This window comes from Pagrus major, chromosome 15 (genome assembly GCF_040436345.1).
Source record: "Pagrus major chromosome 15, Pma_NU_1.0".
Taxonomy (NCBI): domain Eukaryota; kingdom Metazoa; phylum Chordata; class Actinopteri; order Spariformes; family Sparidae; genus Pagrus; species Pagrus major.
This window is the reverse complement of record NC_133229.1, coordinates 7,810,292-7,833,512: the sequence shown is the minus strand read 5'-3', so window position 1 is coordinate 7,833,512 and position 23,221 is coordinate 7,810,292. Positions and strand designations below refer to the sequence as shown.

Here is a 23,221-nt window from a genome sequence, read left to right as displayed (position 1 = left end):
TCGAATGCATGACTGCCTGAAACTAATCTGATGTGACTCGAGTTCTGAAAATGGGTCTCAGCCCAGAGAGAGTGGAGGCATGCAGAGAAGAAGTGGAAACACAACAGGAAAAGGGGTCTAATGAGCTCCCTCCCTCCTTTCTCTTCCCCAAACACATTCCCATCTTTGGTTGGCTGTCTCCTTTTACAAAAGGAAAACCGGCAGGGGGAAACACTGCCGAGAAATACTCATGCAAGTCTTTCTGTCGCTCTCTTTTTTTTCTCTTTCATGCAGGCATCTGCCTAGAATGTTGAACTTTAGACACGTGAGCTTCAGTGGGCTGGTACAAGGCGGGATTCTTCACAATGACTTTGACTGCAGTTGTTGAGTGTTCTCATTTACCCACCAGGAGGACAGCGTGTGTGTGCTTCTTGGAGACATCGAACGAGTCGTTGTGGACCGCTAGAGCACAACTCTTAAGATCTTCTGCCTGAAACAAGAGAAACAAGACTTAAGTACAACATTTACGTTGATCCAGACTTTTTCAGTCTCTGACATTTTATCTTTCCTCTGCACAAGGAGGTTGAAAGTTTGTGCTTGAAAGCCTCATGGCTCAAAGTCCCTCACAGTCACGTCCTGCGATTGTCTCTGGTGTGTGGGTGGAAAGAGGTAGGAGTGTTTGAGTCGGCCTCAGCATCAGTGAAAAAGAGAGAAGGAGGCGTCTGGTTGTCTAGTCATCTGAGGCTGACTGAAGCCATCGGTGTGGACCATGGCTGCTGCACCTCTGGAGGAGTACTGTGGGTCTGTCTTCTGGGTGAGTTCAATAGCCAGGCTTAATGTATCTAAAGGGAGACACAAGGGAAATGGCTTCATTATGGCCTCTTAGTGACCTGAAACTTTTGACACACACACATGATCAGTAATTTTTGACAGTAAATTCACTTAAATGTAACTAGAGAACTACACGTACACTGTAATACAATGCAATATCTCATAACTACAAACGTTTGTGTGTCATAGACATGTTGATTAAGACGGGTGGTTTTTGAAAGTTTTTGATTAAAGTTTTTTCTGATATTTTGTATAATGTTATTCCAAAATACCAATTATTACACCTCATTAACACAGACTAAAAAAAAACAACAACAATATGAGCTTCACCTCACTTCAAGACTCCTATATTTGTGTTGTTTTGTACAGGCTTCACTGTATTGTGTCGAATTTTAGTACAGGTCAGACAAATATGAAAGACATGCTGTAGCTATGAAGGTTTTTTTTATAAAGAAATAAACTGAACCGAGTTATATGTGAAAAAAGTAAAATAGTGTTATATAGTATATAGTGTTCATATTGAACTTTTGTCTGAAAATATACATGTTCTCACCCCTGTACACAGTCAGCTCAGCGGACATGTGACTGACCAGTGATGACTCTGATGCATGACATGACTCGGCATGTCCAACAACTGCAGCATGTTTATGAGCTGTAACTCGGCATACATAGCAGGACAGTCTTTAGAAAAACTTACAAGGCAGAGACAAAAGAGCCGAAAAAGACTAATCAATATGTCCATTGATAGATAGTCAAAATCGGCATCTACTTTACTGATTTGTTCATTGTTTCTGTTAGTTTTCAGGGCAAAAATAGTGGAACATTCTCTGGTTTAAGCTTCTCAAATGGAAGGATCTCCTTTTTTTTGTCATTTACCATTATTAAACTGAAAATCTTTGGGTTTTGCTATGTTGGTCTTACAAAAGACATTTGAAGACATTACTGGGAGGTTGTGATTGGCATTGTTTCACTTTTTTTGACACCTGAAAGACTAAAAGTGGACAAAGCAAAAGCATCTGTCCATGCAGTTCAGAAAACATTAACATCTGACCGCACTGCTATAGTCCACATTTTCTCCTGAAGCTTGTATTCAGAGTGTAGACTGTGATCTGAATCTTGCCTCTCCTCATAACAGGCTGCTCACACAGCAGATGGAAATAACTTAAAGTGCTTAAAATTTTTAAAGCATTTAAAAGCTTGAACACCACAGTTTATCTGCTCTGTCAGGGTCTTTTTTTTCCTTTCAATGTTTGCTCTCTTCTCTCCGGAAGTGCTTATTACACATGCTAATGCACATGCAGCAATAACCATGAACCAAGGGTTTAATCACGCTTGAGTCACTGTTGATTACATTTTTAATCAAGGAGATGTGGCGTGTCCCTGCGGTGCAATCTTGAGTGAGCTAAGGGGTGCGCAGATGGGAGTGTTTTTGTATTGCCTTTCTCGGAGATTAGGAGGGCAGTATGACTTCATAGGTGATGGTTTAATCATTGTGTGTTTGTATTTGCACCTCAGAATGCTTCATATCTGGCCAGAGAAGACCCAGACCTCCCAGTCTGTGTTGAGCAGACGGTGCTGGTCTGGATCCCCCTGGGCTTCCTGTGGCTCTGTGCCCCCTGGAAGCTGGTGTCTCTCTGCAGGAGGACACAAGTGAACACAAAACACCTGTCCAAGCTCTACATCTGCAAACAGGTAATGCACACAGCAATAAAAAGAAACACACACAATAGACACACTGGAGGATGTTAATTAGCTAAAACTCCACCAGCAACAGGCACCTCATGATTAAATAATCCTGATCCAAAGCTGTCTCAGTTGGTGAATTTTGGATTTAAAGGTCTAGTGTGTAGGATTTAAGGGGGGATCCATAAGCAGATATGGAATATAATAATCATGAGCCTTTTATATCTACATGTACAGAGGGAGTAGGTCTTCTTCCACGTATTATTATAATTATTATTATTATAATTATTATTGTTATTATTGACATTTCACAAATGTTTTCTCAGAGACATTTTATTCAATCACATGCAGTATACAAGTTTATGATTGTGTCGTATAGTAATTTACGATACATTCAATACAATGAAACAAGTTTATATACAGAATATCACATATACATGAATAGAAATCACAAATAAAGTAAGACGATATGATATACAGTGTAATTAAAAGAGGCATTCACAAACATATGTAATAATAACATTATAATTAGTAGTAGCTGTAATTCACAGTACAGCAGTTTCTGACCCTCTTTTGGTGCTGAATGTTAAAAACAAAACCAGCAGACATCACGGTCTCCAGCCCTACAATGATGTCATCAAACTGAGGACATCTGGAGTCCAGATGCACGCCAACTAGCCTCCAAGAAGGGGTTTCCTGTAAATACAAAGAAAGGCGTTGGGACCTATGGATTCTAGGACATTTCAAATATTATGTTACCTGGGCAGGCCAAATGACAATAACCCATGTGTCATTGTAACTACAGACATATCTTCTTGTTGATCACATGGAGGGCATTGAGGTCATCTTTGAATAAATGTGGAGAAGTAACGTAGCCAGATGTTCTTGTAGATCTTGTGTCAGAAAGATAAATAGAAAGGTAAACATAAAAATGACATGACAACACAAACAGCACCAGATTTACATATATCAAAACACAATTACAGAGATCGTTGCCAGAAATTGTCCATGTAACCGCTTCTAATATTATTGATATGTATTAACATTACCTCTGCACATGGAGGAGAGGTGTAGTCGATCCATGTCAGTGCTAACAACACACACGCATACACATGAACACAGATACACACACATTAGCCAATGTTAACACAATGTTGACAAAGGAACACAATGCCACAGATATCAGCTAATAATCATCAGATACAAACACTGCTCAGTATATCAGTAAAGAAGTTTAGAGCAGAAACACAGTTATATCTTACCTATCTGGCTTCATGCTGGCTAACGCCAAATATTCAAGTGAAAAACAAACACAGACACAAACGCTGGAGTAACTGAGTTAAGATTAAGGCCTTTAAATCATTACCCTTATCGTGAGGAAATGAGGGTTAACCAGTATGTAGCAGCCTATCAAATGTTAGCTGATAACAGGTTGCTGTTAATAACATGACAGGTTTGCCAATGATGTTACTGAGAGAGAGTGAACAAGAAAACATTTCTTATTACTGTAAGTGGAAAAAAAACTCTAAAAATAGGAAAGCTACATATTTGATACTTTTTGAGTTTTTACTAGCCACCACTGGTGAGGGCGTACTACAAACTGGACCTTTAAAGAAACTCCTTTAAACTCTTTTCAGACGTACAAAAATTCCCCTCTTTGAAAAATAAGCACTTAGACTTTCTCCCTCATTATAAAAAATCCAGAAGCTCTGAATATGCTTCTGTTTTTCAGTTTGACTAAAAGACACAAGATGTCTCCTACACCTGCACTGAAGGTTTCAAGTTTTTACATCACACTTGTGTACGCTGAGTCGCTGGTTGTGATGTCACAAAGTCATCTTGTATGTACACGTCTTAAACTGAGATTTATGGATTGTACAAGAAACTTTCCCGCTTCAGCAGATGAGCGTAAAAACAGCCTTGTAGTGTCAGTGGTACAAAGTATTCAAGTACATTTACTCGAGTCCTGTACAATTTTGAAGCACTTGAACTTTACTTGAGTATTTGAGTATTGATACAAAATATAATCAACAAAAGATGAAGATTCATAATTATAGATTGAGCTACCCAGCAGCACATTGAATAGTAAATGTGTTAAATGTATATGATTGTTAATGCATCAACATTTATAATGCACTAATCTATTATGTACTGGTTACTGGTTTTACTTTTTCAAGTTGTTCAGTGCTGGTAGATTGTGAATTTCTTTGTGAAGGGCAAATGATTCGCAACAGTCCAAAGAATGTAAGTTAACACGTTGTCGAGTGCCTCGTCTCCGTGCCTCTCGCCGCCCCCGCCCACAGAGAGCAAGAGCAGCTAACGTTTAGAAATCTGTCTGCTAACATAAACTAACAACCAGCCTCCAGCACAACACACAAGTCCCACAGAGCCCCTTTACGTATAGCAATAGTTTACTGCTAATACTTATTACAAAAACATTCAAGCCAGAGAAAGGTGCGTTTCATTTGGTCACCTGTCTGTGGCTCTAACTTCTGGGTAAACGCCAGATGTTACATCAGAGAGTGAGGATGGAAGTTGGCGAACATGAACGTAACATAAAACTTTAATCATTACCTCGATGAGCTAGATTTCTCCCTGAGTCATGCTACATAGATTTTCATCTGCAATGATTGTTTAACAGTGAAGACTGCAACTCCCATGATCCCACAGCACTTCACAACATCATGAACTACATCTTTTGTTTCCGATGTTTATCACTGTGGAACTGCTGCTCATTACATTACTGTCTAGTGTCAAACTGTACACTAAAGCTCAAACATCTGAGTGAAGTGACATTAAACTAATGTTTGAGTGGACCTTTTAACATGTTTTGTTTTATCATTTATTTGTCTTGTTTGTCTTTCCTCCCCGCAGGCTGTGGTGTCTCTGTTGCTCCTGACGGCCATAGCAGGCCTGGCCGTCACATTAGGAGAGGATTATGGTCCAAGCACAGACACTACTCCTACACCTAAAAATCCTGGCGTATACTATGCAAACCCTGCCCTGTACATCGTCACATGGGTAAATATAACTGGCTATACATTTATTTATTTGATCAAGATGGAAGGCCATCATTTTTTTCTAATGTTCTGACATGTCTTCTTTGTTAGATCCTTCTGCTGTTGTGTCAGGCGGGAGTGAGGCGGAGGGAAGGAGCCGTAGACTCCGCAACTCTCTTTGTATTCTGGTTGCTCCTTGTTGTGTGCGACATCTTCCCTTTCCAGACCCTCCTACGAGAGGCCCTCAAGCTGGTAAGAGCAGATATCGAGTTGGAACAAGGCCTTGCATTTACACTCTTAAGTCCCACTATAATTATCAGTAATGCGTACATACACTGTAGCATCTCCTTCAGACATAAACATCTTTCTTCTTCACGTGTTTGACCATCAGGGAGAGATCAGAGATATGCCTCGTTTTTGCCTTTTCTACATTTCCTTTGGGCTGGAGTTGATTGCACTAATTCTCTCTGCCGTGGCTGATATCCCACCGGAAGCCAAGGAGCGTGTTAAAAAGGTACATAAGCGCAGATTATTGTTTTTTTAAATCTTTTTGTTATGATGCTCCTCGATTCATCATAATGTAACAAATATAACACACTGAACCTCCATCACCTCAACCTGCTGTTAACGTAATCAACCTGTCGTCTTTTATTGCTTTTATCCACAGAATCCTGAGGCAGGTGCAGCATTTTTAAGCAGAATTACTTTCAACTGGTTTCACAGGTAAGTTAAAAGTTGCCACAGAAAGAATCCCAGCAAACATCGGCGCATGTACGATACAACTTCTCCTTTTCTCTCCAGCATGGTGATGAAGGGATACAAGCAGCCCCTGGTACAGGAGGACATGTGGGACCTGAGTGAGGCGGAAAGCACTGCTCACATCAACGAGCGCTTCCAGCATTTCATGAAATCCGAGTTTGCCGCAGCTAAGGTCCGTCACCAGTACAAGTTAAAGAAGAAACAGGATGAGAGAAGAGACAAAGCCCAGGAGGACTTAAAGAATGGCCTCTCCGACGGTCTCGGGAAAGGTGTCAGTCAGGACATGCTGATGATGGTAAAAAGATTTATTATTCATTATTTAAAATAATTTACTCTATTCAATTAGTTATATCTATTTATGAAATAGAGCTCATCAATGTGTGCAAAAAGGTAATGTTCAAACAACATTTTTCTTTAGGAGGAAAAGGGAAAAAAAGGAGATGAAAAAAAGAAGAAGAAAAAGGACAAAGAGAAGGAGAAGGAAGAAAACTATCCCAACTCATGGCTTATTACCACCATTTACAAGACCTTCAAAGGGGTTCTGTTTGAATCTGCCTTCTTCAAACTTCTGCAGGACCTCCTGGCATTTGTCAGTCCTCAACTCCTGAAGTGAGTCAAGTCTGAAATCAAACCAGTAAAAACTGAAGCACTAAGATATTTTCACTGAAGTTGCCTTGTAACCAGCTTATTTAACACATGGATTAATGTCTGTATACATTTTTGTTAGGATTTTGATGTCAAATGAGCTGATTCTTCTTCATAAACGACATAAACAGAACACAGTCAATCACTTTGCATCACTGTCAACAAAGCAGCTTTTTACAGTTTACTGCTGTGTGCTCCTAAACTCTGTTAGCAGTCGCTGCAATCATTAACTCAAGGTCAATAAACTCACAGGAGCAGATTGTTTTCATTTTTAAACCTCTCGCTTCAGCCCCAAACGACGTGGAGTCAAGAAACATCACTCTGAAAAAGCTTTTAGCAACTATTTTCACATTTATCCATTATTACTCCCCAAGACCTGTAAACAGACTTTGATGTGTAAAAATCAATGGAGTTCCTCTTTAAAGCTCTTAAAATAACATCCAGTGGCCTTGTGAATGTCCACTTTTAGCTTAACTATTCACTCAGCTTGACCTTCACTGGTAACCCCATTGTCTGAGAGGAAAGGGGAAATGGTGAAGAAAGAAAGAAAAGCAAATAAGATACGAAATGAAAGAGAAAAGGATAAAAGTACATGACGTGTTTTAATAAATCCTGTTAAGCCCCGCAGCAAGTTCACCAAACAATACAAATACAGCTAAGTAAATAGGCCTCAATTTCAGTGTATAGTCGTGCCGTACATCGTTAGAATGCCTAGATTGTCATGATTTTATTCCAGATCCATTTCAGTAACATATTTAATCATAAACACAGTATTCCCTGGATTCCACAGGATTAAATGGTGAGAAAAATTGCAAAAAAGCTTTTATCTGCAGAATGACTCTTCACAACAGACACCTTTATCCCTCCACACTGGCTGGATCCTGAGATGGCAGCCGTTTGATTGGCAGCTCATATGAGCAGCTAGGAGCTTTTAAGCCCACCCTAGAGCCTGCAACAGCTAACGAGAGATAATGTAGGAATGTAGATGTAGGAAACATCAACGTAGCAGGGTTTGAGATAACTGTTACGTTTTTTTCTTTTCCTAGATTGATGATCTCCTTCACTCAGGACAAATCTAGTTATGCCTGGGAGGGTTACCTGTATGCAGTGCTGCTGCTGCTGGTGGCCATCCTGCAGTCTTTGTTACTGCAGCAGTACTTCCAGCGCTGCTTTGTACTGGGGATGAAGGTTCGCACTGCCCTAATGGCTGCTGTGTACAAAAAGGTACTATCATGAGTCACATCACATTGAGATTTCTGAGTTGTTTTTTTACCTCATACAATGTTAAAAAAACAGTCTGCCTCCAACAGTTCTCTGCTGAGCAATATGTTTAGGATTGTTGATTTGTTTTTGTCATTTCTGTATCTCTTGATTGCTCAAATATAATTGCAACTCCCACCAAATTCTCCTCCTCCTTCTTCTTTTCCATCTACCTCTCTCTCTCTGCAATCCCTTCTCCATCCTTTTTTTCAAGGCATTGGTGGTATCTAATGAGGCTCGTAAAGAGTCAACAGTTGGCGAAACGGTGAACTTGATGTCAGCAGACGCCCAGCGCTTCAATGATGTCACCAACTTCATCCACCTGCTGTGGTCCTGCCCGCTGCAGATCATCATTTCTATTGTTTTCCTGTGGTTTGAGTTGGGACCGTCTGTGTTGGCAGGACTGGCTGTCATGGTGCTAATGGTGCCGATCAATGGACTGCTGGCTACCAAGGCCAGAAAAATCCAGGTCAGCAGAAATGCACACACATCGAGGATAATTATAATGTATTCATACCAAGAACATACGTCCATTTTAAATTACAGTGTAGAATACTTGTATGTTATATGATATCTTTCATATTTCCATTCAATAGAAACATTTGTGGTAACTAGTTTCACTTGTCTCTGTGTTATGAGCTCACAGTTTCAGTGATTCCACTGTACTTTTTCAGCTCTTGGCTCTTAATTATAGTAATAATTTAAAAACCACAGAAAATTACGGACACAGAAACAAAAAGCAAGTTTTGTCATCTCTATTCCCTCTGTGTGCTCAAACAGTATCAATATTAATTGAAGTTTTATAAGTTTAACATGATATTTTAAAGATATAATATGTAGTTTATCAAGTTTTGTGCTGACATTCTCCCAAGTGTCTCCAACAATGTTCAATCCCAGAGAAATCCGTAATTTTATTCAAGGTAACGCTGCATTTCATTTGGTCACCTGTGGGAGAGAGTCAGAGATAGAGCAATGAAATCAGCAAACAAGACTAAATGTAATATATAGATAGATTATCATCATCACAGGTGGTTGTTTAATTCACCACCAGCAAAGCAAATTTTCACCTTGTGTTTGGCAGCGGAATCATTGGCGTTCTCCCTCTTCTTTCCCCCTCTCCTCTCTGTAACGTTACGTTCGAGTGAAACACATTTCCTCTCCAGCTCCGGTCGGCAGTCAACATTACAGTACATAAACTCCCGACAATGGTGGTCACCTATGCAGATCACTGCTGCCGTCAGGTTGATAAACAGGAGTGAAGATAAATCCACTTCTTAATCCCAAAAGTTAAAACACATTTGATTTTGTAACCTCTTGCACTGCTTAGTTCTATCTGCTGAGTTGGATTACATTCAGCCATATAAACATGTATGGAAAAAAGTCTTAAAGTGCATACATTTGTAACCTCTCTTCCTGGCTGCACGTTAGTATCAGATGGGTTTATTTATTTTTGTGTGTTTATTTGTGTATTTTTCTGTTGACCACAAGTTTCACAGTGAGCTCCATGTCCCTAATGATTCACATCTCTTTTCAGATAGAGAACATGAAATTCAAGGACAAAAGACTGAAAATAATGAATGAAATACTAAATGGCATCAAGGTGAGCACCCCTATTCAGTCATTCATCAGCAATGATTCATGTACAATCACCACCTCTACTCCTTCTTTTGTGTAAAATTGATTTGGGTGGAATGAATGGGTGGAGGTGGGGAAGAAAGATCTGAGGACTTCCGCAGAAGAAAGGCTTTTTGCCTCAGGAAAAAGCTGAAACGTTAGTCCCACAGTGCTTTCTATTATACTGCGTCCACCACCTGTGGTTTATGCAGTGAGGTATAAACGCTATCCCTCTGTTCCCTCACCCTTCCTTTTCTGTGTCCTCAACAATTCACACACTAATTCCCTCGTCCCCCCTCTTTATCTTTTGCCTCCCACCAGATCTTGAAGCTGTATGCATGGGAGCCTTCCTTCCAGGCGCAGGTGGAAGGCATTAGAGGAAATGAACTAAGAGTCATGAGGAAGTTTGCCTACCTGACTTCCGTCTCCACCTTCATCTTCAGCTGTGCCCCGGCTGTGGTGAGTTCTTTGAAGGAGCCAAAAAAAGGCTGTTCAACACAATTGGCAGTTCAAGATGGTCTTTTTTTATCATGCTGTCTTTTTCCGCAGGTTTCTCTGGCCACTTTTGCAGTGTTTGTTGGAGTGAGCTCCGAAAACGTGTTGACCGCTGAGAAAGCTTTCACTTCCATCTCTCTTTTTAACATCCTCCGATTTCCCCTGGCCATGCTGCCGATGCTGATTGCTGCCATTGTGCAAGTAAGTAAACAACGACTCACCTTACATGGATGCATGTCAAACCTGTGCTAGAAGCCCACTTACCTGTTGTTTTACACTTCAGACCACAGTGTCGAGGAAGCGCTTGGAGAAGTTTCTGGGAGGCGATGACATTGACAGCGAAATTGTGCGCCATGACCCCAGTTTCAGTACGTTCACCATCAGCATCTACACCTGTTTCAACCATTTGTTGGGACATGTAAAGTACATCTGTCCTCTCTCTCCATGTCTTTGCATCTTTTAGACGCTGCTGTTAGCATATGTGACGGTTCCTTTGCTTGGGAAAGAGATGCTGAACCTCTGCTGAAAAAGTATGTTTGATGAGTCAAACACAAGATTACACATTTGGATATTATGGCATATAACAGCAAATCATTGAATTTGTCCCTGCTATATTTTAATATTTACTCTCTGTGTGTTTGCTAGTCTGTCTTTGGATATTAAGCCAGGCCGGTTGGTGGCAGTCGTGGGAGCTGTGGGCTCAGGAAAGTCCTCCCTCATGTCAGCCCTCCTGGGAGAGATGCACTGCACCAAAGGCTTTATCAACATTCAGGTGACGCCTTATTTCTGTCTAACAACGATATAATGTGCACCACATAACTTTTCTTTTGTTGTTGATTAAGATGAAAGATCAAACCATTTTTAAGCACCCAAGTACCCAAAAAGCACATGTATATGAAAAATGCAGTGGAAAAAATGGTTGTTCCACTGCATTATTGAAATGAGTACTTCATTAAGTTTAAAGCAGAAAAAGTGATTCAAGTGTGCACAAAAATAGAAAGAGAGACTCTCTTTCTCATCCGGGATTTAAATACAATCTACTCCAACAATCTACAAGAACACCAGTTCACAAGCGAAGTTTGTTCTTCAAACTGTTGAACAGCGCAGTCAAATTCTAACTTCTCATAAGCCCAATGAATGGCCCTTTTTCACAGCAGGAGGCAGTTTACGGTGTAGTGATGTGAACTTGTGTGACTGACTCTAAATGTCTTTCTCTCCAGGGTTCCCTTGCTTTTGTGCCACAGCAAGCCTGGATCCAAAATGCCACTCTGAAGGATAATATCCTCTTTGGCTCTCCGCATGAAGAAAATAGGTTCCAGGAGGTGATAACGGCCTGCGCCTTGGCCCCTGACCTGGAGCTGCTGCCTGGGGGTGACCTCACTGAGATTGGCGAGAAAGTAAGACTGAGATCCTTTTTTTTTTTGTAGGTTCATTTTTTTGGCCTTTATCATGGCTTTGTTTGACAGGACAGCGGAAGGAGTGATAGGAAACAAGATTAGAGAGAAGGGGGTGGCATGCAGCAAAGGGGCCACAGGTCGGAATCAAATGTAGTTTAATGTGTGAATACATGTAAAATCATTATGATACTGAATATTGTTTACACTGTTTCTACATCTGTTAGCTCATTCACTCTTCATCATGTTTAATTCACATCACATTTCTGTTCTATTTAAATATAAAATGAACGTCCACAACTTCCCAAAAATCAATGAAAAAGAACATCATGTCTGGCTTAATTTATTCACATTTCTCTCATTCTCATTCTCTCCTCTCCTCTCCTCTCCTCTCCTCTCCTCTCCTCTCCTCTCCTCTCCTCTCCTCTCCTCTCCTCTCCTCTCCTCTCCTCTCCTCTCCTCTCCTCTCCTCCCCTCTCCTCTGTCCTCAGGGCATCAATCTCTCAGGGGGTCAGAAGCAGCGTGTGAGCTTGGCTCGGGCAGCTTACAGTCAGGCTGATATCTATCTATTAGATGACCCCTTGTCTGCTGTGGATTCTCATGTGGGAAAGCATCTCTTTGATAAAGTGATTGGACCTAATGGAGTACTGAAAGAAAAGGTTTGTGCTAAACTGAGCTTACATGAATAAATCTATCAGTATTAAATCAGAGAAACTGCTATTTGAATATGGTATGATTCACAGTAACGTGTTAGATATATTGGAAACACTGGTAGCAGGTACATCAGGATATATACTGTCATTTCACAGACCTGAATTATAATTTCACACCTGAAGCCAACTTTGTCTTTCTCTGTACAGACTCGTATCCTGGTGACTCACGGAGTGAGCTTCCTGCCATACGTAGATGAAATAGTGGTCTTAGTGGATGGAGTGGTTTCTGAAGTTGGATCTTACAAAAGCCTCCGTGCAAGAAAAGGAGCCTTTTCTGAGTTTATAGACACTTATGCCGGAGGACAAAATGATCAGATGCATTCAGAGTCAGGTAATTACACCTTGTCTCACTGCATAATGAATGGAAGCAGCACAAAATACTGTGCTTTTATAGCGTGAGTGTCAGTATTTAGATATGTATGCTGCAGTGACATTTCTTTGGAAACTGTACGTAGCAATATTTTAAATTGTTATGATTCACTCAAAAGAGCAAAAATAAGAAATGAAAAAAAAAGGATAATAAAGCACCATGTATAATATGTGATCATATTTATCCAGATCGTGACCACGACACCGCAGACATAGAGTTCATCCCAGAAAGAGAGGACACTCAACCTGACTCTCCTTTGGAGGACACAGTTTCTGTTACCCTGAAGAGAGAAAGCAGTATCCGTCGCAGCCAGCGTAACGGCAGGTTAGAGCACGGTCAAGTGTGGGCAACAACATAAATAACAATAGTGGGCTTTGCGTAGCACAGCCCACTAACAAACAGCTTGTGTGTTTGTGAGGTGTGAGTAATATAGGGGACACCTCATGTCCAAAATATTGTCTCATGGTCTTTCTAGTTTTAATGCACAGTAATCCCGCTAAGTATCTTTTTAACCTGTTTTTTTCTAATGAATCTGTTCTGTCCTTTTTTCTAGTGTCAGACTAAGAAAAAATAGTTCCATAAAAAAGGTACAAGATGTTGGTGAATCAAAGAAAGGTCAGAGGCTCATAGAGAAGGAAACTATGGAAACAGGACAGGTAATCTTAGTTTTTGGTCCGCCTGAGTACATTTTTCAACAGCACAAATGACACAAAATTAGAAAAGTAGAACTTTTTCCTGAGCCTTTTTTTGTCTCTATTATCTAGGTGAAGTTCTCGGTGTACCTCCAGTACCTGCGAGCCATGGGCTGGGGATATAGTGTCATGGTCTTCGTGGTGTACTTCATCCAGAACATAGCTTTCATCGGCCAGAACCTGTGGCTGAGTGACTGGACAAATGATGCAGTGGTGTACTACAACAAGACATACCCTAACTGGAAAAGGGACACCAGGGTGGGAGTGTTTGGAGCTCTGGGAGTGGCTCAGGGTAAGTGCAAATAATTTCAAATTCATGCCAGTTCACAGCTACGGAAGCCCTGAGAGGCAAATGTGAAAGAAATTCTGGTCATCTATTTTATAGTGTAAAAATTAAAATTAAAAATATTTGCCAGGATAATGTTTTAAGTGATTGTTGTTGTAGTACTCAATATGGCCACAAGAGGCTGGAGTGCACCACCACCCCATGTTCTAGATAGGGCTGAAACCATTCATAATTTCTCCCGGGTGAGGTTTAGGTTCTAGATGCACTCTAAACACAAAGTATTGTGTGTTAGCAAGCTGTGTCAAATTACTGTCATGTCTATCTTTTAGCTAGAAATGTATTTTAATTGCCGCTAACCTGATGTCAGCATTAGCTATACTGATGTTAGCAGTAGCCTGCTAGCTAGCAAGTGAAAAACATTTTTTATGGTTAACTTACAGCAACAACCTAGACTGTAGCCAGTTAATATAAGTTAATTTTATTTCCTTTACCCATACAGTTCTCTGTTTCTCCTTACATCAACATTAGGTAATGTAATTACCATTAATGTAATATTCAGATGATGTAGTGGGAACTAACACAGAAGCTGTTTTTATATATCTGTTTGTCTGTGGACATATTTTATCAAAGCAATAGCGTCACAACCATCTTAGATGCAGTCATTAAACTTTATAGGTGTGTAGCTGAGATAAAATGAAGGCCAAGTTCCAAGTTGGGTGTACCATTATGTACTAATGTAGAAATGACTACTGAGTCGTCACGGGTCAGGACATGAACAAGTTGTCTGGTGTTGTGGCCCATCAACATCTCCAGTCTCCAGTTAATTTCTTCTTCTTCTTCTTCTTTTTTTTTTTTTTTGTTAAAATATTTTATATGCAACCTGCCCATTGACCTACAATACATCTTACGTTTTGTATTAAAGGAACTGTTTGACATTTTGGGGAATAACTTCATTTTTTTTTTGTCTTATGGAGGTCAAGCACCCCTTTACTGACCCCCTACTACATATGTTGTATAAAATTCTGTTTCATTTCAAACTGGGCCTACAACAAAGTGTAGGGCAGTCCATAGTGCCACATATAAACAAGTCAGCAGCAGATTTAACAAGTTTAATGTTAGCCGCGTTAGCCTCACCCCTCTGCAACACCCTCTTGCTCAATAGGTTATGGAACAGTTCACTTTGTCTTATAAGAATGTCCGTACATTTGAGATAATAATACAGTTAGCTGGCCATATGTTTCAGTAATACTTAGCGAGCTGACTTGTTTTCAATTATGGATAGGTGCCACACAGGGATTTAGTGTTCGGCTAGGTTAGCGTGCTCACATGATTGCAGAGAGGAATCATGGGTAGGCTGTCTTCAGTGTTTTGTAAATTAAATGGTTAAATGGTTCTTCAGTTGCCTCTCTCATGCTTTTGTGCAACATGGCTTTCAATATGTGCAGTTGTAGTTATATGTTTTAGAGACTGTCTCCTTTTACGACAGGCCTCTTCGTGTTCCTCGGCACTCTGCTCCTGGCCAATGCTTCAGTCAATGCATCTTGTATCCTGCATTCAAGGCTGCTTAACAACATTCTGCGAGTTCCCATGGTGTTCTTTGACACAACACCCATCGGTAGGGTGGTCAACCGCTTTGCAAAGGTAGGACTTTATTGGTTTTTCAAAATGTCTCCCATCTTCTTTTTTTTCACTGTCTTGCTTTATGATCTTGATTCCCATATTGAAGAAGGTAATTTGTCACCTGGCCAGACCAAGTCACAAGTGCAAATTAGTCTGGAGCCTCTCAGTCATCATATCAAACCTTCTCCATATAAGATATAAGAAGAAAGTTATGATTGGCTCGACCCCGGTAAGGTCAGCTGGAAATCTGTCCGAAGGGGAGGGGGGCCAGACATATCTGCCAGAGCAGATAAAAATTGAGCTCCCAGAATCTTCTTGTTTTCAGGCTAGGTCACTTAAATGTCTGGATGAAGTCATCTTAGTTGATGTCAGAATATATTAGACCAATCTGCTGGAATGTGGAGTTCAACTAATTATACTACTCAAAGAAAATGGCTTTGCCATTTCTGCCTGCAGCGTTTATCACCATGGAGATTCCAATTTTAAAGCTTTCTGGGGCTTAATGACTCTTTCATGTGTGAAGCCTCTGCAGTTATTAATAATTAATGGAGGAAATAAATGAGATTGGACTATTTACCTGTTCCAGGTCATCTGATAGCACTGTAGTAATAATAATAATAATGACAATAATAATAATACCAATTTCCAATTCGGGACTAACTTTTTCATTCACTGGTTCCAAAGGACATTTTCACAGTGGATGAAGCCATCCCACAGTCCTTCCGCTCCTGGATCCTGTGTCTGCTGGGTGTGCTGGGGACACTGTTTGTCATCTGTTTGGCTACTCCTTTCTTCACCATCCTCATCATTCCTCTGGCTGTAGTTTACTACTTTGTACAGGTAAGCTGACCAAAATAGCACCAGAAAAAACACTGCTTTGGGAAAAGTGAAAAGAAGAAGAAGAGATTAATTTGAGTTTGAAAGAGAGAAAGGCTTTGTTTGTATTGCATGGATAATCCCATCAGACCCTCCTCTGTTTTCTGTCTGTATAGCGCTTCTATGTAGCGACTTCAAGACAACTGCGTCGACTGGACTCAGTGTCGCGCTCTCCTATATACTCACACTTCAGTGAGACGGTGTCGGGTCTGTCGGTGATAAGAGCCTACGGCCATCAAGAAAGGTTTCTGAAGCACAACGAAATAACTATTGATGGAAACCTGAAGAGCGTCTACCCATGGATTGTGTCAAACAGGTCAGATATTGAAGTGCTCCTTCAAAATACACATTATCAACAGATCCAAACCAATATTTTTCAAAGAGCGGTTTTCAGTGTGTTTCAGTGCAACACACTTATATTTGTGTGCATGTTGTTCACTCTGCAGATGGCTTGCCATCCGCCTGGAGTTTCTCGGAAACTTGGTGGTGTTTTTCTCTGCTCTGTTTGCCGTCATTTCAAGAGACTCTTTGGACAGCGGCCTGGTTGGCCTGTCCATATCCTATGCTCTTAATGTCAGTGATACATTTACACTCTCATCACACACACTGCAGATAATGTCTATGCCAAAGATAATAACCGTGATATTGATGGTGATTCTTGTAGTGATAATTAGCTATAAAAAAAATTCTCTCTTTTTGGGGCTTTGCAGGTAACACAGACCCTCAACTGGCTGGTGAGGATGACTTCTGAGCTGGAGACCAATATCGTTGCCGTGGAGAGAGTGAGTGAGTACAGCGAGCTTGAGAACGAGGTACGTTGAATAGAGACTTTACTCCACTCTGTTAACTTTATTTGCTCCTGTTACAAAATAGTTGCTGACCTTTAGGTTAGGACGTTAGCTGAGGCTTGAGAGCTGGGCAGTGACTCGTTATCTGTCTTTCTTTTTTAATAAATATGATGACCTTTCATATGTTCTACTTTTGACAGAGATGAACAGCATGAGGACATAAAAGGTGTCCTTGGAAGGTGTCATTATCATTTTGTTTTTTAACGCTTATTCCTTGACTTTGAATATGGTCATGTCGAGTAGGATCTTTCAGGAATATACAGACGTATGAAAGCTCACCTTGACAATTGCTTCTCCATTTCTTATCTAATCTGTGTATCTCTTTCTCAAGGCCAAGTGGGTCACTGTCACCCGGCCTACAAAGGATTGGCCCACCGAAGGAAAGCTACGGTTTGAAAACTACAAGGTCCGTTACAGACCTGGTTTAGACCTGGTGCTGCATGGAATCACCTGTGACATCGGCAGCACAGAGAAGGTCCGTGTGTGTGCGCCTGTATACCTGTCAGTGTGTGCATGAGTGTATGACAAGCCTGTAGGATTTATCAGAGTGTGAATCTCTTAATTGGACTGCTGATTCTGAATATATCGATATTATTGAGCCAGAATGCAGCTAAATCTTTGAAACAACAGAAATATAGTCATATAAACTCAATATCAGTGTTGTTATAAGTACCCAAAAGTCATCCCTGAGTTAAAGTGAAGATATCGTGTTAAAATATTACTTTGGTAAAAGCGAAAGTTGCCCATATGAATAGTAATTGAGTAGTATCTGATATTAAATGTACTTAAGTACTAAGAATCTTCCCAGCAGATTATTGGATCCAATATTCAGCATTTTTCTGATTATTGGAATCAGTGTTCTTTTTGATTTGATTGCTGATGAAATAAATTAAATACTTGCAGCAAAGTAGCTAGTAACTAAAGTTATCAAATAAATGTAATGGAGAAAAAAGTATAATATTTGCCTCCAAAATTCAGTAGAGTGGAAGTATAAAGTAGCAGAAAATGTACTCAAAGTACCTTTAAAGTTGTACTTAAGTACAGTACTTGAGTAAATGTATGTTCCATCAGTGGAAAGCACAAACTGAAAACTCAACAAACAACTTCTTTGTGTAACTGAGATGATTACAAAACACATATTTTATTTTTTCTTCACGACATTATCATCATTTATCAGTGTTTTTAATGTGGAAAGTAACTATTACATTTACTGAACTACTGTATCAGTACGAATTCAAGGTGCTTTACCTGAGTATTTCCATTTGATGCAACTTTATTCTTATACTCCACTACATCTCAGAGGTAAATATTGTACTTTTCACTCCACTGCATTTCTTTGAGTTACTTTTTACTTTTCAGATTACATTCTTGTCCAGTGAAAAACATGGATGTGTTGATGCTGAATGTTGAAAGTTTGTTTTGTTGCTTCTCTTAAAGAAAACCTTAATCTGAATTCCTTTTTTAGTCCCCTTTTATTTCATGCCTTTCATCTTTGCAAGCCAGTGTAGATGGTTTATTCACTGGTCTCAGGTGCTTATATATACAGAATACTTGATGACTTGCTTTTCCCCCTGGGTTTTCTGTCCATTTGTCTTGTTATTCTCATTAGTGAGGCTTTTAGTACAAGTACAGTATGTGCACATTGTACACAATCTGCACAGCTAACAGCTTAGAAAGGTACCAAGCATAGCGGCTTATGTTATGGAAGTGCCTGCTACATAGCAGACATGACTATAACGTATCAAATTCTAAAAGATGTGTCAGTCATGTACCCTATGTGCTGTCTCTCACTGCATACAGATTGGCATAGTGGGCCGCACGGGAGCAGGGAAATCAAGCCTGACCAACTGCCTGTTTAGAATCATTGAAGCGGCTGAAGGTCGTATCCTCATTGACGGTGTAGATATTTCCCTAATAGGCCTGCATGACCTCAGAAACAGGCTCACGATCATACCACAGGTAAACACATATACACAAAAACAAAAAACACTCTAACTCACACACAGCATTCAGTTTTGTAACTGAGACACTGACTCATCCAACCCTGTGTGAACCAGGATCCGGTGTTGTTCTCCGGGACCTTGAGGATGAATCTGGATCCGTTCGACAGATTCAGCGATGAGGACATCTGGAGAGTGTTGGAGCTCTCCCATCTGAAGGAGTATGTAGCGGGGCTCCAGGAGGGATTACAGCATGAAGTCGCAGAGGGAGGAGAGAACCTCAGGTGGGCCATCAAAATAAATCTTCCTCATTACAAAAGATTAAAGATACAGCAAATGAAAACATTGCAAACCAGTTTACTTACACTTGTTGATTTGTAACCTGCAAACATCTAATCATGTGTAAATCTGCAACAACTTGTATTTCATGTTAATCTGCATTTTGGCCCCTAGGTATAGGACTCTGAGCATACACACCAACACATGTTAAAACCATGATTAGTACCTGGCAGTGTGGTACTCTCCAGCATTCTCAGATCATTACCATTAAAATTCTACAGCTAATATGTTTTTGCCAGCAGCTCCTAAAATATCCTACTTGAGGGTAAAAACCCTTCAGTGCACTTTACTATTAGGCACCCATTTATGATGTATTTTTCATATCTGCATGTTCCATGTTTGAGCATGTCACTGTCTTCCCAGTGTTGGACAGAGGCAGCTGTTGTGTTTGGCCCGTGCACTGCTGAGAAAGTCACGCATCTTAATCCTGGATGAGGCCACAGCAGCTGTTGACCTGGAGACGGATGACCTGATTCAGACCACCATCCGCAAAGAGTTTTCACACTGCACTGTCCTCACCATCGCCCACCGCCTGCACAGCATCATGGATAGCTCCAGGTGAGATAATGTTCCTCAAAAGATTTCCGTGAGGTGACTCTGCATTCATTTTACTTCACGCTGTCAGTGGCAAATTTCTTTTCTTCTTCTTTCACCCTTCTTATGTGCATGGACTGGAACCCACAGTGTGACACATTGGGCCCTATTGAAATGATCTATGGCAGTTGGTCTAAAGCGCATGGCGCAAGTGTGTTTAGGGCGTGTTCAAGTCCATTTTGCTAGTTAAATGGCAGATAATCTGGGCGCAAAGTGAGGTGTACGGTGTATTTAGACTCTTCATTAATCATGGATGTGTTGTGGGTGTAACATAAATTAGACCAATCAGGATTTCATCTCCCATTACCTTTAAGAGCCAGGTACACCAGGACCTGTGCTATTAAACAGTGGCACTCGTCTTCACTGAGGGACAGGTATGTGGTCCTCTGTTGCTCGACCCTCTGCCTCTGCAGTTTTTGAATTTTTGACCCTGGATGAGTCCCTTGCTCAGGCAGGACGGGTCATAAAAAGTATCATCATGATCAATAGCAGGTGGGATGCAGGTGGGTGAAATATGTCTTTAATGAGGAAAATATTAATGACTTTCCCTTAACTTGGGCGAAGGAACACTGATTATTTAAAAGTCCTGACTCACCAACAGGGTCAGTTAGCATGTTGATTAATGTTCTGTGTTCTTCTACACATCAGAAGGTCACACTCAGTCCAGATTCATACAGTAAAATAGTTTGGAGTGAAGTAGCCGTCCTCCTGATAAATCCTGAGATCCTGTCTAAAAAATATTTATTTCAGAAGATAAAAGTTTAATTGTGTTTCCTCTGGAGCTTTTAGTTTTGCTTATTAAATGTGCCACAATATTTGTTTTAGTGACATTACTGTGCATGGAAAGTTAGAATAACTGAAAGCAGCCTCTCTAATAATAAAATCAGAGTGTATGTGTGTTGTGAACCCACCTATGTAGGCACATCTCCTGAATAATGCGCCCTTTAAATAGCAGGAAAAATACTGCGCTATTGATTTAAGACCAGCTTTTTGTTGGTGCTGTGAGCTGCTTTGCGCCAGGTGTAAGATTGAGCCCATTATCTGTGCTTTCAGTGTTAATGTGGAATGATTCTTCCCAAATTTTTTATTATATTGTAAAGCAAACAAGTGCCATGTGATGTCTCCTGGGCTGTTGTACCCCCCTGAGTGACAAATTGTGTTAAACAGAAACTCAAAAATTTCAATAGGGAACACATCATTGCATTTATAAGTGTATAAAAGTATAAGAGTGTTATTTGCAATACAATCTAATACCATTGGGTTCATGAGCCAGGTGTTCCACCAGTTAGAGTGGATCCTCTATTGTGACAAATCATGATGGCAACAGCTGTGAGGTCAAGTACACCTCTATATGCACATCTCTTCAAGTCTCCAGTGGCTTTGCTTAGATGTGCCAGCAGCGCCATAGTCTGGGAGTAGTCATGTGAGGTGGTGGGTTGTGTAGGATGTATGAATTTATTCATTGTATTCCATATCTACTGTTTAGAGATTTTAGTTCCCCCTCATGCTACCTGCAATAGGTGCAATATTTTGCTTTTTTGCGAGCCAGGAGCTAATGCTTATCTTTATGTTGTGTCATAATTGAGAATAAAAAACATTATTAGCGTGTACAACAGGTTGTAAATCAGGCTCTATAGGTTGCACTTGTTTTGACAATAAGCACACAGCAGTATTTTCTTTCACCGGATGTCATTAGAGTAGAGCACTTCAGAAAAAAACAGCCCATCCATAATTTTTTCTGTAAATAGCAGCCTTTCATCCTCTGTGCTCATTTCTTTCTCAAAGTTAGAGGAGGGCTGGAGATGAACCCAGCATGCATTTGTGAAAAGGCAGGGGGAGATTGTAGGACTGTTGCAGAGCTGACACACCTAAATCTGACCAGAATTCTTAGTTGGAATAAAATGCATACTGAATTCAATTCAATAGGCTTGACTGGCATTACTTCTTGTATATGTTGCTAAAGCAGAATTAGATTATGAAAAGAGAAGGAAGGAAACAGCAAAAAAATGTTAATAATAACATTAGTTAATAGAATAAAATAGATAAATGAAACAAAATAACACACACATATTCAATTATAACAACAATAAAAGAACTAATAACAAAAGGAGGTAGTGGCGGTAAGGATAAATATGGGACAAGTATCTATTTGTACCGTTTTTCTCTTTTGTTGTGACAGGAAGTGATATACTCAGCAGCCGCACTGCACATTCTTTTCCCCAAAAATGACAGGTCATGTATCCTTGACTGTCTGCATTTTCTTTTTTCAAATCAGAAGAACTCTTTCCTAATATTTGTGTAATTTTTACATTAAGAAGTGCAGTTGTGTCCCTCCAGCTCCCTCGTCACAATGACAGCACAGCCTGTCTTCTCTGAGCAGCCGGGTCTGTTTGTGTCCACCTTTGTCTTTTTTATTACTGCAGTCAATCAGTCTGTACAATTGTCAAGTTCTTTCTCAGGTTCGTATCAGTTACTGTGGTTAGGGAGACTGCCACAGTATACTTCCTGTTTAGGGACAAATTTGTTTCTTGTTTGTTTGGTGAGATTTTCTGTCTTGTTAGTCATACTTTGGTCAGGTCTAATCTTCTGATTGTTACTTTCACTTAAGTGCCTGTTTGTTTCTAACCTGAACTGATATTATGTTCAAATGGATGGCACAAATATGTGCGCATCCATCTCCATCTCATCTGAGGACTCATATCATGTACTATCCTCTTCCGCCAGCCATTAATGACATTTGTGCACTCAGATGGTTACTGTTCCTGCCTTTGTTCCTCCTCCACAGGGTAATGGTGCTTGATGCTGGTAAAATAGTGGAATTTGATTCTCCGTACAACCTGCTTGAAAAACAAGGCCATTTCTACGGCATGGCAAAGGATGCTGGGATAACGAAAGACGAGAACACCGCTCTCTAATTTTGCACTTTTACGTTTGATTTAGTTCCACAAATTGCGTTTGTTGTTTGATTTATAAAGCTGGATTGGGCTTTGAAATAAAGAAATATTGCAACATTTGTATTTATACAGAAATCATATTCTGTATGTAAATAATTTTTATATGTGAACAATAAATATTATTTCTCAAATGCTGCTTTATTGCTTTTGCTAAAGAAAACAACCTCAATTGTTTAAATTGTAAAAGCCTGTGTCACATTAATGCCACTCTCATGTCTGTACAGTAAATGTGACACTACAGCTAAAAGCATTGCATGGGGTAAGTAATGTACTTTAAAGCATTTATAATGCTATCCATAAAGCAGACAAGTGTATATACATAATACATAC

The 23,221-nt window shown here is 40.1% G+C and overlaps 1 protein-coding gene across 1 annotated transcript; it reads left to right on the top strand.

Annotated features, from left to right (window-relative positions):
- Window positions 1-384: 384 nt before the first annotated feature.
- On the top strand, window positions 385-23,022 carry abcc2 (ATP-binding cassette, sub-family C (CFTR/MRP), member 2). Its single transcript, XM_073482149.1, has 32 exons — window positions 385-793; window positions 2,326-2,502; window positions 5,368-5,514; window positions 5,604-5,744; window positions 5,884-6,006; window positions 6,160-6,215; window positions 6,294-6,546; window positions 6,670-6,860; window positions 7,943-8,120; window positions 8,371-8,625; window positions 9,691-9,756; window positions 10,092-10,229; window positions 10,320-10,466; window positions 10,549-10,633; window positions 10,729-10,795; window positions 10,911-11,037; window positions 11,486-11,662; window positions 12,151-12,318; window positions 12,520-12,703; window positions 12,931-13,066; window positions 13,296-13,398; window positions 13,507-13,726; window positions 15,207-15,361; window positions 16,025-16,180; window positions 16,333-16,532; window positions 16,663-16,789; window positions 16,927-17,028; window positions 17,396-17,539; window positions 18,865-19,023; window positions 19,122-19,288; window positions 19,707-19,901; window positions 22,723-23,022. The coding sequence occupies exons 1-32, from the start codon at window positions 749-751 to the stop codon at window positions 22,850-22,852; spliced, it is 4,719 nt and encodes a 1,572-aa protein (XP_073338250.1). The 5' UTR covers window positions 385-748; the 3' UTR covers window positions 22,853-23,022.
- The last annotated feature ends 199 nt before the right edge of the window (window positions 23,023-23,221 follow it).

Coding starts and splice junctions, on each gene's coding strand:
- abcc2 (XM_073482149.1), top strand. CDS start 749: ATGGCTGCTGCACCTCTGGAGGAGTACTGTGGGTCTGTCTTCTGG. Junction 2,503..5,367: donor AGCTCTACATCTGCAAACAG/GTAATGCACACA, acceptor TCCTCCCCGCAG/GCTGTGGTGTCTCTGTTGCT. Junction 5,515..5,603: donor CCCTGTACATCGTCACATGG/GTAAATATAACT, acceptor CTTCTTTGTTAG/ATCCTTCTGCTGTTGTGTCA.